General features: G+C 48.6%; 1 protein-coding gene across 7 annotated transcripts in view; it reads left to right on the top strand.

Annotated features, from left to right (window-relative positions):
* Ttll9 (tubulin tyrosine ligase like 9) overlaps positions 1-16,750 on the top strand; it is a 42,854-nt gene that overhangs the window by 6,302 nt on the left and 19,802 nt on the right. For 4 of the 7 annotated variants that reach the window (XM_041670626.1, XM_041670624.1, XM_041670627.1 and 1 more), the window contains exons 2-5: positions 3,643-3,686; positions 8,193-8,285; positions 11,976-12,087; positions 13,081-13,266. In XM_041670626.1, the coding sequence (XP_041526560.1) occupies positions 3,643-3,686; positions 8,193-8,285; positions 11,976-12,087; positions 13,081-13,266 (435 nt within the window). Of the gene's footprint in view, positions 1-3,642; positions 3,687-4,063; positions 4,311-8,192; positions 8,286-10,704; positions 10,827-11,975; positions 12,088-12,980; positions 13,267-16,750 lie in introns of those variants that run through there. The other 3 variants (XM_041670623.1, XM_041670628.1, XM_041670629.1) reach the window with 3 other exon arrangements.

Here is a 16,750-nt window from a genome sequence, read left to right as displayed (position 1 = left end):
TGTACTCATACACATCAAAAATATGTTTACAACAGCATTACAATATTAATTGTCTGCAAATAAAATTAAAACTTAGAAGACTTCCATATGAAAACCAGAAAATATTTGGAAAGAAAATAAAATTGACGAATGAGTAGAGACAAACCATATTCAGGAATTGGATGACTCAATACTTTATGATATTACATCTTCTCATGAATGATCTGCTCAGGGATGGACATGTCTAGCTTGTGCCAAGCCCCACATTCACTCCTAAATGCTTAAAAAACAAAGTGGTAGAGACCTAGATGAAAAGTAAGTAAAATAGCACAGAGAACTGGGAGACAACTCAGTAGGTAAAATCCTTGCTATGTTAGCATGAAAATTCTAGTACCTGTGTAAAATTTGGATGTGGGCTAGAAGGATGGCTCAGTTGTTCAGTCGCCTGCCACTCCAGTATGAGTTAAGAGTCCCCAGATTTATGTAAATGCCAAGTAGGCACAGTGACACACCTGTAGTTCCAACCTCAAAAGTTAAGATGGGATTCTCCAGAGCAAGCTGGCTAGCATACTAACCATATCAGCAAGCTCTGGGTTTGATTGAGAGACCCTGCCTAAGGGCACAACATGGAAGAGTGAACGAAGATGGTTCCTGACAACTTCAGACCTCTACATGGACACAGACATACATGGTCCAACAAACACATGTGCTCACATACATGCACACCACACACACACCTGGAAATAGCAAATAAAACAAAATAAAAGGTAGGAATGGCATCTATGTCTGTAACCCCATCTCTGGGGGGCAGGGAGACAGGCAGATGCCAGATCTCTGACCAGCCAGGCTAGCGGAAAGGGGTGAGCTTTAGGTCCACTGGGAGACCCTCGTTCAAACGAAGATGGTTGAGATAATGGGTGGTGGAAGATATCCATCACACTGGCCTCAGGCCTTTACTCTCACAGGCACAGGTGAGTGCACCTGCACACACACACACACACACAGACACACACACACACAGACACACACACACAGACACACACACAGACACACACACACACACACACAGACACACACACAGTATTCGTAGGTTCACTTATGCACACACTGTTGATTAAAGTTGGGCAGCTATAGTAATGCAAGCAGTGAAGAAAGGAAAAGTTTTGCAATCAAAAGCCAGGGAGTGACTGCCTGGGAAAAGTCTAGAACTGAGAGCAGGAAAAAGAATGAAAGATAACAGGTTTTTAAAAACTTAGAATTTAGCCAAGTGGTAGTTGCACGTACCCTTAATCCCAGCACTCAGAGGCCGAAACAGGTGGATCTCATGAGTTTGAGGTCAGTCTGATCAGCTGAGTTAATTCTAGGACAGCCAGGGCCACGCAGTGAAACCCTGGCTTGAAACACCAAAGCAAGCAAACAAAAAGATTAGGATAGTTTGAAGCACACTGGCTGTGTTGTAGGGACTGCAGTGAGACTGAACTATAATTTTGCTTGCTTTTGGGGTTCCCTAGTTTGGTAAAGCAGTGTCCTTACTCTGTTCCCTTTAAAGGGTATGACTGAGTGGTAATCAGAACACCAAGATGATCCCAAAGATAACCATTCTTTGATGTACCCAGAGTGTGGGCAGAGCCTGTGAAATGGCGGCAAGCTCCTCCTGTGATCCTGTTAGGTTACAGACTCATTAGAGCTGACATGGAGGGGAAGGCTTAGAAGTACCACAAGCACTCTGGAGGGAACCTGGGTGCAAACAGACATCAGTACCAGGCTTTTTCTTTTAGGGCCACCAGCCAGCTCCCAAATCATGACACAGAGACTTATTAGTTTTGAATGCTCGGCCAGGCTTAGGCACATTTCTGGCTCTTTTAACTTAAATTAACCTGTTTATTTTATCTACCTTTTGCATTGGGGCTTATTACATTTCTTACTTCTGTATATCTGTTTCTCTCTGTCTGTCTTGCTGGTGTCTGCCTGGCTTCTTACCCCGGGTGTGTCCCTCATTCTCTCTCTCCTTCTCTCCCTCCTCCTCTCCTTCTTACCTCTCTTGAGTCTAGAGTCCTTCTCCTATTTATTTTCTCTCCCTGCCGGCCCCACCTATTCTTTTCCTGCCTAGCCATTCAGTTCTTTATTGACCAGTTAGGTGTCTTAGGCAGACAAGTTGAAACAAACGCAACACATCTTTACATAACTAAACAAATGCAGCATGAACAAAAGCAACACACCTTTACACAGTTAAAGTAAGATTCTGCAGCATGAAACAAATGTAAAACATCTTTATATAGTTAAAATAATATTCTAAAACAGACACCCATGTCTTTAGAGACTTGGGAGCAAGTCCCAGCTAATGAATGAGTTGCCAGGGACCTCTGGCCTAGGACCCCAAGCAACTGACTTGTACCCACCATGCGTCTGAGAGTAGAAGAAACCCCCTATTCCAAAAGAGAGCCATCTCTTGGGGAGGCACCTGATGTGGCTGTGTAAGACATGTGCAAACCATTCAGTTAAGCTGTGGACAGACTATCCACCCACAGAAACAATTTGATAATGGATGCATAGCCACTACATCTGTGGTACTGTGTTAGAGGACAACAGAAAAGCCCATCCGCCCTGAAGATGTCATCCTGAACAGGACAGTGTGTTCCCTATAGTCATCCATGCCTCAGGGAGCCATCCAACCAGGACTGGGGCCAGTCTTTTTGGAACTTGGTCAGAGCTAAACCACACCCCTATCCATAGAGGACTGGGGAGGTCTTTTGGGAGATAAGGAAATCACTCTGAGAAGTGGGCACAGTCTGTGGTGGAGTATTAGTTGAAGATGTGTTATTTCATTTATGCTGTGGTGTATTTGTTTAATGATGCAAAGATATGTTGCATTCTTTTGTTTTATTTGTTTAACTCTGTGACGCTGTGTTACTTTGCCTGCCTAAAACACCTGATTGATCTAATAAAGAGATGAATGGCCAATAGCGAGGCAGGAGAGGGATAAGTGGGACTGCCAGCTAGAGAGAAGAAATAGAAGGGGAAGAGAGGAGGAAGGAGCAAAAAGCAGAGGAAAGGAGGACACCAGGGGCCAGTCACCCAACCAGCAATGGAATAAGATGGAAAGAAAGACATATAGAATAGAGAAAGATGAAAGCCCAGAGGCAAAAAAATAAATGGGTTAATTTAAGAAAAACTGGCTAGGAACAAGCCAAGGTAAGGCGAGACATTCAAAAGTAAGAATAAGTCTCTGTGTATTTATCTGGGAGCTGGGTGGCAGGCCTCCAAAGAACAAAGAGTTAAAAAAAACCTAAACAGTCCCTTCCTAGATCTTCTGTACAATCAAAACTCAGAATAGAAGGTCCAGACTCTCCCCACGGATTCAGAGGAGCTCTCAGGCTGGGCTTTGGGTTGGCATTTGAAACACCGATGAGTAGACCTTCATATAGCAATCTTGCCTATGGTATAATTCTCCAGTGATGGAGAAGTCATTCCTTGATAAGCAGGTAAGTTCTGCCCTGATTTCTGGGCAGAGACGATGAGGGAGAACACAGCCAGGCTGGATGCTCATGCCTGAAAACCCCATTGAGTGTGGTAATTTGAGAGTCTCACTATCTGAACTAAGTTAAACAGGAAGGTAGGTGGGTGTGCAAAACCAATTACATCATTTTTCTTTTCTCCCTACAGAATCAAAGTTTCAAGGGCCATGGATTGTCAAAAGGAAAAGAGCGGTGAGTGTTCTTACTCAATCCGTACACACAGGACTGGCCCTCTTTCCTGCCCTCTTTCTCTCCTCCACTTCTTTCTATCTCCTCCTTAATCTTTCTGTCTTTATCCTTCCCACATCATCTTTATGAGTAGAGTTCTTCCATTGTGGTCCAGCTGACCTTGAACTCACAATGGGATCACAGGTGAGCTCCATGACACCTGGCCATCTCGCCATTATTTAGTTTAATGATTATGATTGTAGCCCTAGTGACCATAGTAAACAGTTGTTGAACAGCTGTTGGAAGTCAGGCCCTGGGCCACCCCACCACTCCCTGTGCTGTGTCATCAAATTCTCACCACCACCCTTGGTGCAGATCCTGCCAATGTGTTCGCTGTGCAGATGGAGAAACCGGACACTCTGAAGAGCCTAGTGCCCTGCTGGGAATCCTGCACGCGTGGGGCAGGGCTGGTTGGACTTGGGAACCAGTCCTGTATACCCGATGTTTGCAGTGTACACTGATCCCTCCCCTCTGGCACTCAGCATCCATGACAGCCTGGGCTCAGAGATCAGCACCTACTAGTCTGTCTTAAAACCAACCCGCCTGGACCAAGCAGGAGAGCAATACTCTTTACCAGAGATTTTTGGGGTAAGGAGGGGTTTGGTGCTTACTGTTCACTGAGGTTCCTATGGTTGGTGTGGTGACTTCAGGCAGCTCTCTGGGGGCTCTCTCTCCATATGGTTGGTACTATCTCATCCAAGTCAAGTCTCTCTCTTACATCCAGAGCTTCTTATTTTTCTTTACTTTTTTTTCAATACTTATTTATTATTTATACAGTGTTCTACCTGTATACAGGCCAGAAGAGAGCACCAATTCATTAAGGGTGCTTGTGGTTGCTGGGAATTGAACTCAGGACCTCTGGAGGAGCAGAGCAGTCAGTGCTCTTAACCGCTGAGCCATCTCTCCAGCCCACATGCAGAGCTTCTTAATCCTATTCCAGGTCTTGACCCTGGACTTGGCATCCCTACCCTACCCTGACAAAGCCATGAGCACTTCAGTCAACAGGACCCATCCAGCTGTTCGTACCGGGGCACCTGTCAATTAGAAACGTGTCTTATTTGCCTACAAGAAACACAACAGCCAACTGCATTTCTTTCCCTCATAGGATGAAGTGTCCAGAGTGTAACTGCAGAGGTTTGATGCCAGAGCTTTAGGGTTGTGTTGATTCCTCATGTGTATGGAGTACCCGCTGTGGCTCTAGCCTTCAAGTCACAGAGACCCGAAAACAATTGTTTTCAAGGCCAACCTCACCTACTTGAGATCCTGTTTCAAGGAAAAGAAAAATTTTTTTTGAGACAGGAGCTAAGCAGCCCTGGCTGTCCTGGTACTCATTGTGTAGACCAGGCTGCCCTCATACTTACAGAGATTCCCCTGCCTCTGCCTGCCAAGTGCTGGGATCAAAGGCATGCACCACCATGCATATCTAAAACTATGTTCATTCAATCTGTTGTTCTGTTAGAGGATTAGGAGAAAATCTCTCCATAAAGATGAGTAGCTGGAAAGGGGAAGATCAAGTCCCCTGAAACAGAGCTGGAAGGAAACTCCCAGGGACACTCATGACTTGTGATCCTAGGGGATCAAAATATATCAGTTATGGTTTGTCTGTCTGTCCATCTGCTTCCTGTACTCCAAAACAGTCTAGAATTGATGATATTAATTTGTTTATTTAAAGGTTGAATAACGGGAATGCTTTTTCTGCTTTAATTGATATGATCATGTGATTTTGCTTCTTGAGTCTGTTATTGTGATAAATTATATCAGATTTTCTAACACTGAGCCAGCTTTGCCTGCTGGAAATGCTCCACTTGGTTACGGGGTATAATTCTTTGTTTTTGTTTTTTGTTTTTGTATTGCTGAATTTCCTTTGCCTGTGTATGTTTATGAACATACATATGTATGCCTATTTGTGTGGTGATGGAAATGTAACCCAGAGTCTCCACATTCTAAGCAAGCGCTCTGTGGCTAGCTCCCCAGCCCCTTGCTTGTAGCTTTGTTTGTTAACTGTCTGGGTCTAATTTCACTCTCAGGTTACACTGGATGGTCTGGAGGCCCTCTCCCCTCTTCCTTCTGGAAGACAGTGCAGAACAGAGGCTGCTTTGATGTCTCAGGGAATCTGTTCTCCAGGGAAACCCCCTGGGCCCAGGGACATCTTTTGGGGGTGTTTTCACACAGTGGATTCAATTTCTCTAGGATACAGCTACTGATATGTGTGCCACACCGGGAGAGCTGTGGTGATCTGGAATTTTCAAGGACTATGTCATCTCAGCTGCCATGTGTGTCGCTGTGCAGAGGACTAGCACACTCTCTCACTGTGGGCTTGGCCTCTGCAGGGTCGGAGGTAGCCCCACCTCCATTTCATCCCACCAGTAGTATCTGCTCTTGATCAGCCTTGCTGATAGATCGGTCAACTTTATTGCTCTTTCAAGAACTTTCGTTTTATTGACTCAGTACACTGTTTTCAGTGGTATTGATTGGTAATTGTGCCCTTTAACATCAGCCCAGAGTTGGAGGGGCAATCTCACACCTGCATGGGGTTGAAGCTCAGGCTCCCCCAACCCTTGGCCTCCTTTGATAGGGGACAATGGGGACTCTTCACTGCCTGAGCAGATGAATGCCTCAGCCTTGTATTCCTCCTCCTCTGCACCATCCAGTGACAGAGCCAGTGTTGGAGTCCAAGTACGCAGCCTCTTGAGAAGGGAGGACGCCCCACTTGACCTCTGCTGGCCCCGCGGAGGTAGACAACAGGCGTCCTCTTGGTCTTTCACTAGAGTGGAGCTGTCATTATGCATTCTGCTGTGGAAGGCTGTCCGGTTTTGGGCTTCCCTAAGCTGGAGAGAGCAGGCTCCTTTTAAAGGTCGTTTAGGGTCGATGGTCATTAGCATTTCTGAATGCCTATTGGCTGGCTTTTCCATCCCCACCTCTGGAGCACAGAGAGGCATAAAGGAAGCTGGGGAAGTCCCTAGCGCCAACCCTTTGCTCCGAGGTCCCTAACTGGCCTCCTAGTGTACCATTCGTCTTCTTACATTTGTTTTATACGTTTTGGGTTTTTAGTTGCATTAGTAAGAGGAATAGGGAAAAGTACATCTGCTCCATCTCCCCAGCTGAAAGCCTGGGAAAGGGATCTGCAAACACTTACCATGTGATATAAGAATTAGTCACAGCACTTGCAAGGCAGCCATACCTTGCCTAGCACAGAGTAGGGACTTGAAAAATGTTTGGTTTTTGTTTTATTATTTTATTTTTATTTATTTTTTATTTTATTTTTATTATTATTATTATTATTTTGGTTTTTTGAGACAGGGTTTCTCTGTAGCTTTGATGCCCGTCCCGGAACTAGCTCTTGTAGACCAGGCTGGCCTCGAACTCCCAGAGATCCGCCTGCCTCTGCCTCCCAAGTGCTGGGATTAAAGGCATGCGCCACCACCGCCCGGCTTATTTTTATTTTTTTTAAAAAAGATCTCATGTAGCCTATGCTGGCATCAGCCTATTTAGCCAAAGATGACCTTCAACTGATCCTTCTGCCTCTACCTCCCAAGTACTAAGATAGATCACAAGCGTGAGCCACCATGCCTGACTTACTATTTTTATTATTTATTTTATGTGCATGGGTATTATGTCTGCATGCATATTTGTGTACCCTGCACATGCCTGGCACCCGCAGAGGTCAGAGAAGGCCCTGGGATCCCCTGGGAATGGAGATATAGATGGTTGTAAGCTGCCATGTGTGTGCTGGGAGTAGAACCTGGCTCCTCTGGAAAAGAACCCAGTGCTTTAATCACGAGCCATCTTTCTAGCCATTATTTTTTTTTTTTTTTTTTTTTTTTTTTTTTTTTTTTGGTTTTTGGAGACAGGGTTTCTCTGTGGCTTTGGAGCCTGTCCTGGAACTAACTCTGTAGACCAGGCTGGTCTCGAACTCACAGAGATCCGCCTGCCTCTGCCTCCCGAGTGCTGGGATTAAAGGCGTGAGCCACCACCGCCCAGCCTTTCTAGCCATTATTATTATTGCTACTGTTATTTTGATATAAACTCTCACTTTGTGCTCCAGGCTGTCCTGGAACTCACTGTGAAACCAAAGTGGCCTTGAACTTGTGGCCTCAGCCTCCTGAATACAGGCTTGCACTGAAATCGAGGTGGCTTTGAACTCTTGGCCTAAGCCTCTTGGATTATAGGTTTGCACTGAAATCGAGGTGGCCTTGAATTCTCAGCCTCAGCCTCTTGGACTACAGGCTGGCACCATATGCGTAGCTTCCTGTTTTTCAAAGCTCAGAGATGCTCAGAGTTCAGTTTGGCTAGTCTGAGTGTTGACAGGTTGTGGTTCTGAGTCTGAGCTGCAGCACAGGCTCTGGTAAGAGTCTGGTTGTGGCAGCTGCAGGTAGAACATGGCTTTTTTCCCTCCCCTTTGTCCCAATCCTTGGGGGAATCCTAGGAAAGTCACAGTCCTGAGCATGTTTTTTGCTGTCTTTGTTGCAGAGAGCCAAGAACGTTAATCCGCTTCAAGACCACACTCATGAACACTCTCATGGACGTTCTGCGCCACAGGCCCGGATGGGTAGAAGTGAAAGAGTAAGATGTCCTCTCTTCCCTCCACTCAGCCTATCTTCCCTGGTCTCTCAGGCCCTGGGTTCCTTTTGTCTTCCTCTCAGTAGCTCCTTGGTAGTAGTAAATGTGGGAGTGAGGGGTTTCTGAGGTTCAAGACCCCTGATTGGCTGACATTTGTCTAGGGGTGTCCTGGCGAATGTGCTGGCAGGTGATCCTATCTATAATGGTTGGAACGTTAGGCATTTCTTTTGGATGGTCTGTTTCTGAGTGGTGCTCGGGTAATTTCAGTTTGTGGTTCTTTTTGCAATCAGGTATTGCTTCAGAGTAAATTACTGAGACTCACGCTGAGTCCTACTCTTTATAGGTGATAATGGTTGGAAGTAAAGCACTTCCTTTGGGTGGTCTGTTAGCTTATCATGGCTGGCTCCTACAGCAGCTGCCCTGAGTGTGCCTTGACCATCCCATACTCATCCTGGGGACAGAATGGCCTTTCCTTCCCTGGAACCAGGGGCACTGTGGTATTGTAGGATGAGCCAGGGAGTTAGGGGACAAGCTGGAGGGGGGAATAAAGGGGCTGGAAGGTGGTTCAGAGAAAAGGGCACTGTCCCCATTTGCTATATGTCCTTGGGTCCCTCCCTCTCTCTCCCAGCCTCTTCTCTGGTCAAGTGGCCGGAGATCTGAAGCTAACACTGTGGGAGTCACCCTCAACGGCTGACCCTAGACTGGCTGCTTCAGGAGCTGCACAGTCAGGAAGAGCCCACCGGCCAGGGCCTCTGAATCTCTTCATCCTCTGTGAACCCAAGCCCTTGCGGAGTTACAAACAAAATTAGGTCTCTGTCAGAATCAGCCTGTCTGTTCAGATTTAGAGCAGATATGTCCAGTCATGTCCCTTCCTTCGCTTCCTGCTGAGGAAGAGGACGTGAAACCTGAAATGGCAACAGCCACTCTGGGAGCCAGACAGGCATCAGGGGACTTGAAGGATGACAGAATGGGAAGCTAGAAGGATCCCTGACCTTCGCTGGCCATTTAATATCTTCTTCCACAATTGAAGAGCGGCCCAGTGCGTGAGCATGAAGAAGGAATGCACACGAAGGAACTTGCAGTCTCCGTCCGGGATGGATTCCGGTCCACACTGCTCTTCGAGCCTTTGCTCTCTTGGGTCTTGGCCAGCTCTTCGAATTCAGCTCTGACAATTTTGCTTCCACCGGGACTTCACTTCATGTCCTTGAACACACCTTTTCCTGCCCCAGGCTCCGTTCAGCTACAGCCACTGCCTTCTTTATGCTTTAGATCTTAGCTGAAGTGTCACTTTCAAAGGGTCCTTCAGCTGCCCCACCTCATGACTGCTTCTCCCAAAACAGAGTTCACAGTTCCTCACTGTGCAGCGATTTCTATCTTGACTGTTGCTGATCAAGCTTACTGGGGTGCTGGCAACATCTGGCCAGGTGCTTTGTCAATGTCCCTCCCTACCTGCCCACCACTGCCTCTCCCTGGCACCCAAAAGACAGTCTCCACACACACAGGTGAGCAAATGGATGATGCTTCATTCACACAGACCCCGGAGGATGCTGGGAGTGATGAGGTGCTGGCCACTTTGCTCATTCATACCCTCGTGTTTCTGAAGCCCACTGCTATTTTCTAGTGAACACAACCCCAAGAGACAGCTCTAGAACAAACTTTCCAGAGCCTTCCCAGATCTCAAGGCAGCCATGAGAGTGACAGCCCACTTTGAAAGATCTACTGGTTACCTTTTTGCTAGCCCCTTCCTTATCTCTCCCCTTTTTATTGGAAGGTAATTTCACCTATCCGAAAATAAACCTTAAGGGAAAAAAAATGTCAGCTAGGCTCTGTGAGTTCAAGGCCAGCCTGGTCTACACAGTGAGACTCTGTCTCAAAACAAAAACAACAAAAACCAATTCCACCCCCTCTTGTTTTTCCTTATAAGCCCAGGCCATCCTGAGCCTCACCAAGTAGCTGAGGATGGCCTTGAACTCCTAATCCTCCTGCCTCCCCGTTACTTCCTCCATCCTGCTGGCCCTCCCTGTGTGCTTCCCTGACCCGGTGGAGACGGTAGCTCCCGACAGTGCCACCTCAGCCCCAGGCCACCCAGGCCAGCCGTATCCGAGCCCACGTGACTTCTTTGGGCTTTCCCTGGAGTTGTGCCAGCCCTTTGCATCGGGGGACAGTGATTACCAGCTTGCCTCAGTATGTTATTTTCTTACTTAACATTCAATTAAGAACAAGAACGTGGCTATTAAACCTTTAAAAAGTCATTTGGAGCTTGTTGGAAATTTGGGGCCCTCAGAGACATTCCCACACAGTGTCCCTTACAAGAGACAGAAGACTTCCACCCCTACCCCTGCGCTCCTGAAGGCTGAGTTCCTATGCAGGATTGGGATCCAGGAGAGGTGCCCATCCCACAGCTGAGAGGAATTATAAGCAATCTCCTTCGCTGCTGGAAACTGTGACACACCCAACGGAACTTGTCGGCCACTGTTCCCCTTGTTCTACAGAAACCTCAGCACTCAGCTACTCGGACATTTGGCTGGCAGCTCCTACATGCAGGTCAGGGTTCACCATAGCCACACCAGAGTGGTTTGTCCTTGTGATGCTGGGACGTCAGCCCGGAAACTCCCATGTCAAGTTCACTGTGTGTCAGCAGTCAGCTCTGGTCATTTTTGCTCACACATTGAGAACTCATTGTGCCATCTGCCAAAGAAGGCTCTTATGGCTTCTCCCTGCCCTTGTAGCCTGTAGATGAAAGAGACAGTGCAGGCCTTTGGGAATGCAATAGACCAGGGTGCTCTTCCTGACTTGGTCAAGGTCAGGACTGGCTCTGCTCCTCACTCTACGAAGCCACCTCCTCACAGCTTTGTTTCTCTCAAGGTAGTTTTCAAAACTCGGCCTACTTGGCTTTAATAGGGAAAAAAAAGCAGGGCTGGAGGGCATTTAGTTAGGTTTCCATAGTTTCCAAAATATCTTCAAGACAATTACCTTAACTGGAAATTATGCCAGAATGGGAAGGGATGATAGGAGTAGTGGTGCACACCTTTAATCCCAGCACTAGGGAGGTGGAAGCAAGAGGATCTTTGTGAGTTCAAAGCCAGTCATCTCTACATAGAGAAACACCCCCTCTAAAAAAAAGATTTATTTGTTTCTGGAGGTCTTGGCCCATGATCAATCAGTTGGACCTTTCCTCTTAGGCCTATAGCAAGGCAGAACAGCATGGTGGGAATTCATGGTAGCCAGGAAGCAAAGCCTGAAGCCAGAAGTCAATAGCTAGTCAGGAGCATGTTCCTCAGTAAATTAATATCCTTCTTCTGGACCTGTCCCTAAAGGACTCCTCCACCTCCCATTATTGCCACAGGCTTTTTAACACTCCAGCCTTTGGGGACAATCAACATCCAAAGTAAGGGCAGGGGCAGAGAGGGTGGATGATTCTTCTACCACCCTATAACACAGCCTGAAGAGGCAGCAGTGAGTGCCCGATGGATGGACCTTTGGGGTGCAGGGTGTCCCTGCATCTTCGGAAATGGTTGGGATGGAGCAGGTGTGACCGACCAGTCTATTGAGAAGTTATATAAGGCACTCTGGACACAGGGTGGCTTCGTCTGCTGGTGCCTCAGGAAAGCCAGTCCCTGTGGCCAGCACTCCCCCCTCCACCCACTCATGTGCTGTGAGACCCCAGGCCTGACCTGTGTCTTCGCACTGCAGCGAAGGTGAGTGGGATTTCTTCTGGTGTGATGTCAGCTGGCTGCGTGAGAACTTTGACCACACCTACATGGATGAGCACGTGCGGATCAGCCACTTCCGGAACCACTATGAGGTGAGCCTCAGTTTCCAGGCCTGAGATGTGAGAACGGTGCTAGACCAGCAGGCTGTCTGTCTGTTGGGGTCCTTTGATTGTTGCTGCTACTCTGAGGGGCTGAGAGTGGAGGCTGGGATCGAGAGATGGGCAGGATACAGGAGATAAAGCCTTTTGTGGCCAAGCCTGAGGACCCGAATTCAGTGACTGACTCCCAGAGGTTGCTCTCTGACCTCTGATACTGGTGGGTTCTATCAGTTAAATGATCACTATACTGGAAAAGGGCTCAAAACAAAAGTGAAGCTTATTGACAAATGTCAGAGCTCTCTAGACAGAGAGGGGTCCTGAGCTGGGTATCGACTATAAGGGAGCCTGGGTTTTTTTTCTAGGGTTCAGGTACCCACATCTTGGTAACTCTCCCTACTCTTCTATTGATCTTTTGTTTGTTTTTGAGACAGGATTTCTCTATGTAGCCCCAGCTGTCCTGGAACTCGCTATGTAGACCTGGCTGGTCTCGAACTCACAGAGATCCATCTGCCTCTGAGACTAAAGGTGTGGGCCACTATGTCAGTCCTTCTATTGATCTTAAGGTGTCTGTGTGTCCCTTCTGTTGTAGGGTTTGAGTCGTTGTTTCTGTCCATAAACACAGAAGTGGTTGTAACAGAAACCCCAGCCCTGATGCACAAGTAGGGAAGCAACCATTAATAGGGACCTTGTCTTGATGCATGGTTAGAGAAGCAATTGTTAGCTGGCTGGGGTCAGAGTGATCCCCAACACTCTTTTCACTCTGGTACATGGCGGAAAGAAACTTACTGCCGGTGAAGGAAAATGTCCTGTTTCTGGGGAAACGGAAACTGACTGCTGAGGGAAAAGCTCAGAAAGGGGGTCATCACGTCCTCTTTCTCTCGTTTTAGCTGCCCCCCATAAATAAAGGTAATGAAATATTGTTTCTAAAAAGACGTGGGCAAGGCAGGGAGCAGGAGGCTCACATCTGCCCTGTCCCCTGCTGCTCAGCTTACCAGGAAGAACTACATGGTGAAGAACCTCAAGCGCTTCCGGAAGCAGCTGGAGCGCGAGGCGGGGAAGGTGGAGGCAGCCAAGTGCGACTTCTTCCCCAAAACCTTTGAGATGCCCTGCGAGTACCATCTGTTTGTGGAGGAGTTCCGCAAGAACCCTGGAATCACCTGGATCATGAAGCCAGTGAGTGCCTCTGCAGGGAGAATGGAGGCGGGGCGGGGCGGGGTCTGGGGTCCTCCTGTCTCTTTGAGGTTCCATGGAAAAGAAGCTACTCTGTCCCGGAACTATTCCATCGTGGGTATCCTGTCTAAGCTCCCAGACTGGAGAGCCTGGTGTGGGGCATTCCCTCCACACCCACACCCTGTGGCTTCTGTTCCAGTTGAAAACCCTGGGACGTGGCAGGAGAGCACCCTTTCTGGCCTCTCAGGCCTCCTGGACCAGACACTTGGGGAGTCCTATACCTGGTTCTGCTGCAGTATGTTTGGGAACCACTGCCTATTACTCTTTTATTTTTAAGGAAATGTTTTAGATTTACTTTTATTTCATGTATATGCATGTTGTGCCTGCACCACTTGTGTGCAATGCCCACAGAGGTCTGAAGACATTGGAGCCTTTGGAACTGGAGTTACAGACAGTTTTGAACTGCCATGTGAGTGCTGGGAATTGAACCTGGGTCCTCTGTAAGAGCAGCAAGTGCTCTTAACTGTTGAGCCATCTCTCCAGGCCCTGCCTTCTAATTTTGCCACTCAGTGTCACCTAAGACCAGCAGCAAGAGCAAGTCCCTCTATGTGAATCAGACCAGCGCTTAGGCTCACCCGTCTGCCCAGTGTTTCTGCCTTCAAACCCGCTCCTGGGTAAGACGTGTGCACACTCAAGTTTGCTTATTTTGTCCTGACTATCCTGGAACTCGTTATGTAGACCAGGCTGGCCTCAGACTCAGAGATGCCCCTGCTTCTGACTCCTGAGTACTGGGATTAAAGGTGCGTAGCACGACTCTCAGCCACACAGGTTTGTGACACTGACCCGAGCTTCCTGGGCCCGTTTCCTATCTTGGAAATGCTAGGAGAAATGGCCACTGTTGTACATCTAACTCCAAGCCTTTCGTCTAACGTGTGCTTTGTGTCCAACATGCACAGCTTCAGGGAAACTGTCCTGTGACAGTCCTAGGTAGGCACTGCCCCAGCGTACAGACGAAGCAGTAGGTAACCCAGTGGGCCTTAGCTCCGCTCACACAGCTCTCAGATGGCAGATACAGAATTAAAAATCCAGGCTCTAATGAGGCAAGGCAGGAGGAGTGTTAACAAGTTGAAGGCCCACCTAAGCTGCACAGTGAGCTCCAGGACAGCTTGGCCATACAGTGAGACCATATCTCCAAAAAGAGAAAGGAAATGAGCCCCAGGCCCAGCTGAGTAGCAGCAGCACCTGTTCTCAGTCCCCAGCCAGCACGCCTCGCCTCCACCACGGGGGACGCACGCACAGCCCTACCCACAGCTGTCACGGCAAGGTATTGCCGCTAACAAAGACAGTGGGCTGGGAGAGGAAGCGACTTAATATGCAGTTGCTGGTTCCCAATTAGCAGAAGGTCCCGCCCGACGCAGCTGGGGCTGCCTGTCTGGTTCTGCTCATCCTCCTCATCCTGCTGCCACCACAGGGCCTCACCAGCCCGTTCAGGGGCCACCTTCCTGGGGAACGTTGTGGATTAGTGTGTTTTCCTCTGTACTACCTTGCCCAAGCACACCCCCTCCAGGCACCTGGGCTAAAGGGCTACTTCTTCCCCACAGAAGGCTATGCCCTGCCACTCTCCCCTCACCCTCTTCTTAGCCATCCTCTTAGGCACAGAAAATAGAAGGGGGCTTTGGCAATGCCCCACCCCCACCACAACACTGGTCTGTAGACTCTTGGGGCTCTGGGGCCATCCACTCCCAGCTTTACTCTCTTAGGCATAATAAAAACAGGCCTTTAGACTGGGGCTTGGTAGTGCAGGCTTGCAATCCCAGCCCTAGGGAGGTAGAGGCAGGGGAATCAGGAATTCCAAGTTGATTTGGCTACAGAGTTTTAGCCTTGGCACTCATGTGAACCCCAGATATGGTGGTTGTGCCACCAACACTGAGGAGTTAGAGACGGAGGATCCCTGGGGCTCACCGGCCAGTCAGCCTGGCTGAAGCACTGAGCCCCAGATGCCAGTGAAAACTCCTGCCTCAAAAGTAAAGCGGATAAACTGGGCATAATGGCCTGTGCCTTTAATCCCAGCACTCAGGAAGCAGGGACAGTTGGATAAACTGGGCGTAATGACATTTAATGGGCGTTTAATGGCCATTAAACTCGGGGGGCAGAGACAAGGGATCGCTGTGACTCTGAAGCTAGCATGGTCTACATACTTCTAGGACAGCTGAGCTCCACAGAGAGACCCTGTCTCAAAATGAAGAACTAAGGTGAGCAGCTTCTGTGGAGTGACATCTGAGGCTGACCTCTGGCTTCTACACACATGCACATAACTGGTACCCAGACCACACAGCTGTGTGTGCTCCAACACATAAATGTACACATACAAATGAAAAAAAATTAAAAAGATCAAGCAAACAAATAAGTAGGTCTTTGGGTTTGGCCATGGAAAGTCCAGTCTAAGGGCTGAGGACACAGCTCAGTGGTGAAGTGCTTGCCCAGACTGCCTGAGGCCCTAGGTTCAACCCTCAGCCCCGAAACAAGGGAAACAAAAACAAACATAATTTAGTATAGTATAAAAGAAACCACACACATCCAACTTTTCTCCACCTGCCCTTGCATCCCAGCTCCTGTGCTGGGATGGAAGGCCCGGGAAGGGCACAGACCCCAGGGCCACTGTGGTTGGGATGGAGGGCCTGGGCAGGGCATGGACCCCAGGGCCACTGTGGCTGGGATGGAGGGCCTGGGCAGGGCATGGACCCCAGGGCCACTGTGGCTGGGATGGAGGGCCTGGGCAGGGCACGGACCCCAGGGCCACTGTGGCTGGGATGGAGGGCCTGGGCAGGGCACGGACCCCAGGGCCACTGTGGCTGGGATGGAGAGCCTGGGCAGGGCATGGACCTCATGACAACTGTGGCTCTTCTAGCCACTCTCAGGGTGCAAGCCAGCAAGTGTGGGGGTCAGGACTGTGCCTGTCCATCAGTCTGTGTGTCCATAAAGTCACTGTAAGCCCCAGGATGTGATATATTGAACATCTCGAGCTGTTCCCCACGCTAAAACATCTCCCAGGGGCTTGAGCAAGAGTGTGGGGCTCCTGAACTATCTATCCATGCATATGTGGGGACATGTGCCAACCAAGTCACAGAATAGTGCTTTATTTAAAGCCACTTTTAATTTGAGGCACAATTGACATATGAAATCTGACCAATGTCATGAAGCTGGAGAGGAGCGTATACCCATGACAGCACAGTGCTTTTCAGCCAGGGGTGATGGCACATGTCTGTAATCCCAGCACTCAAGAGGCTGAGGCAGAATTGTGTGTTGGAGCCAGCCTGGTCTATCAGGGAATTCCAGGTCAGCCAGGGCTATGTAGCAAGACTGTCTCACAAACCCCAAACAAAACACAATCAAGAATAGGGGGTTTTCAAAGCACAAAGTTTGAAAACTCCAAAAGAAAGCAGCTATGCTGAAAAACGGTTATGGAAACCACATTCGTCTGGGCCCT

The sequence above is a fragment of the Microtus oregoni genome, unplaced genomic scaffold, assembly GCF_018167655.1.
Source record: "Microtus oregoni isolate MIOR12 unplaced genomic scaffold, Mior012 000020F_ref0000438, whole genome shotgun sequence".
NCBI lineage: Eukaryota > Metazoa > Chordata > Mammalia > Rodentia > Cricetidae > Microtus > Microtus oregoni.
The sequence above is the reverse complement of the archived record's forward strand: the minus strand, read 5'-3'. Positions and strand labels throughout refer to the sequence as shown.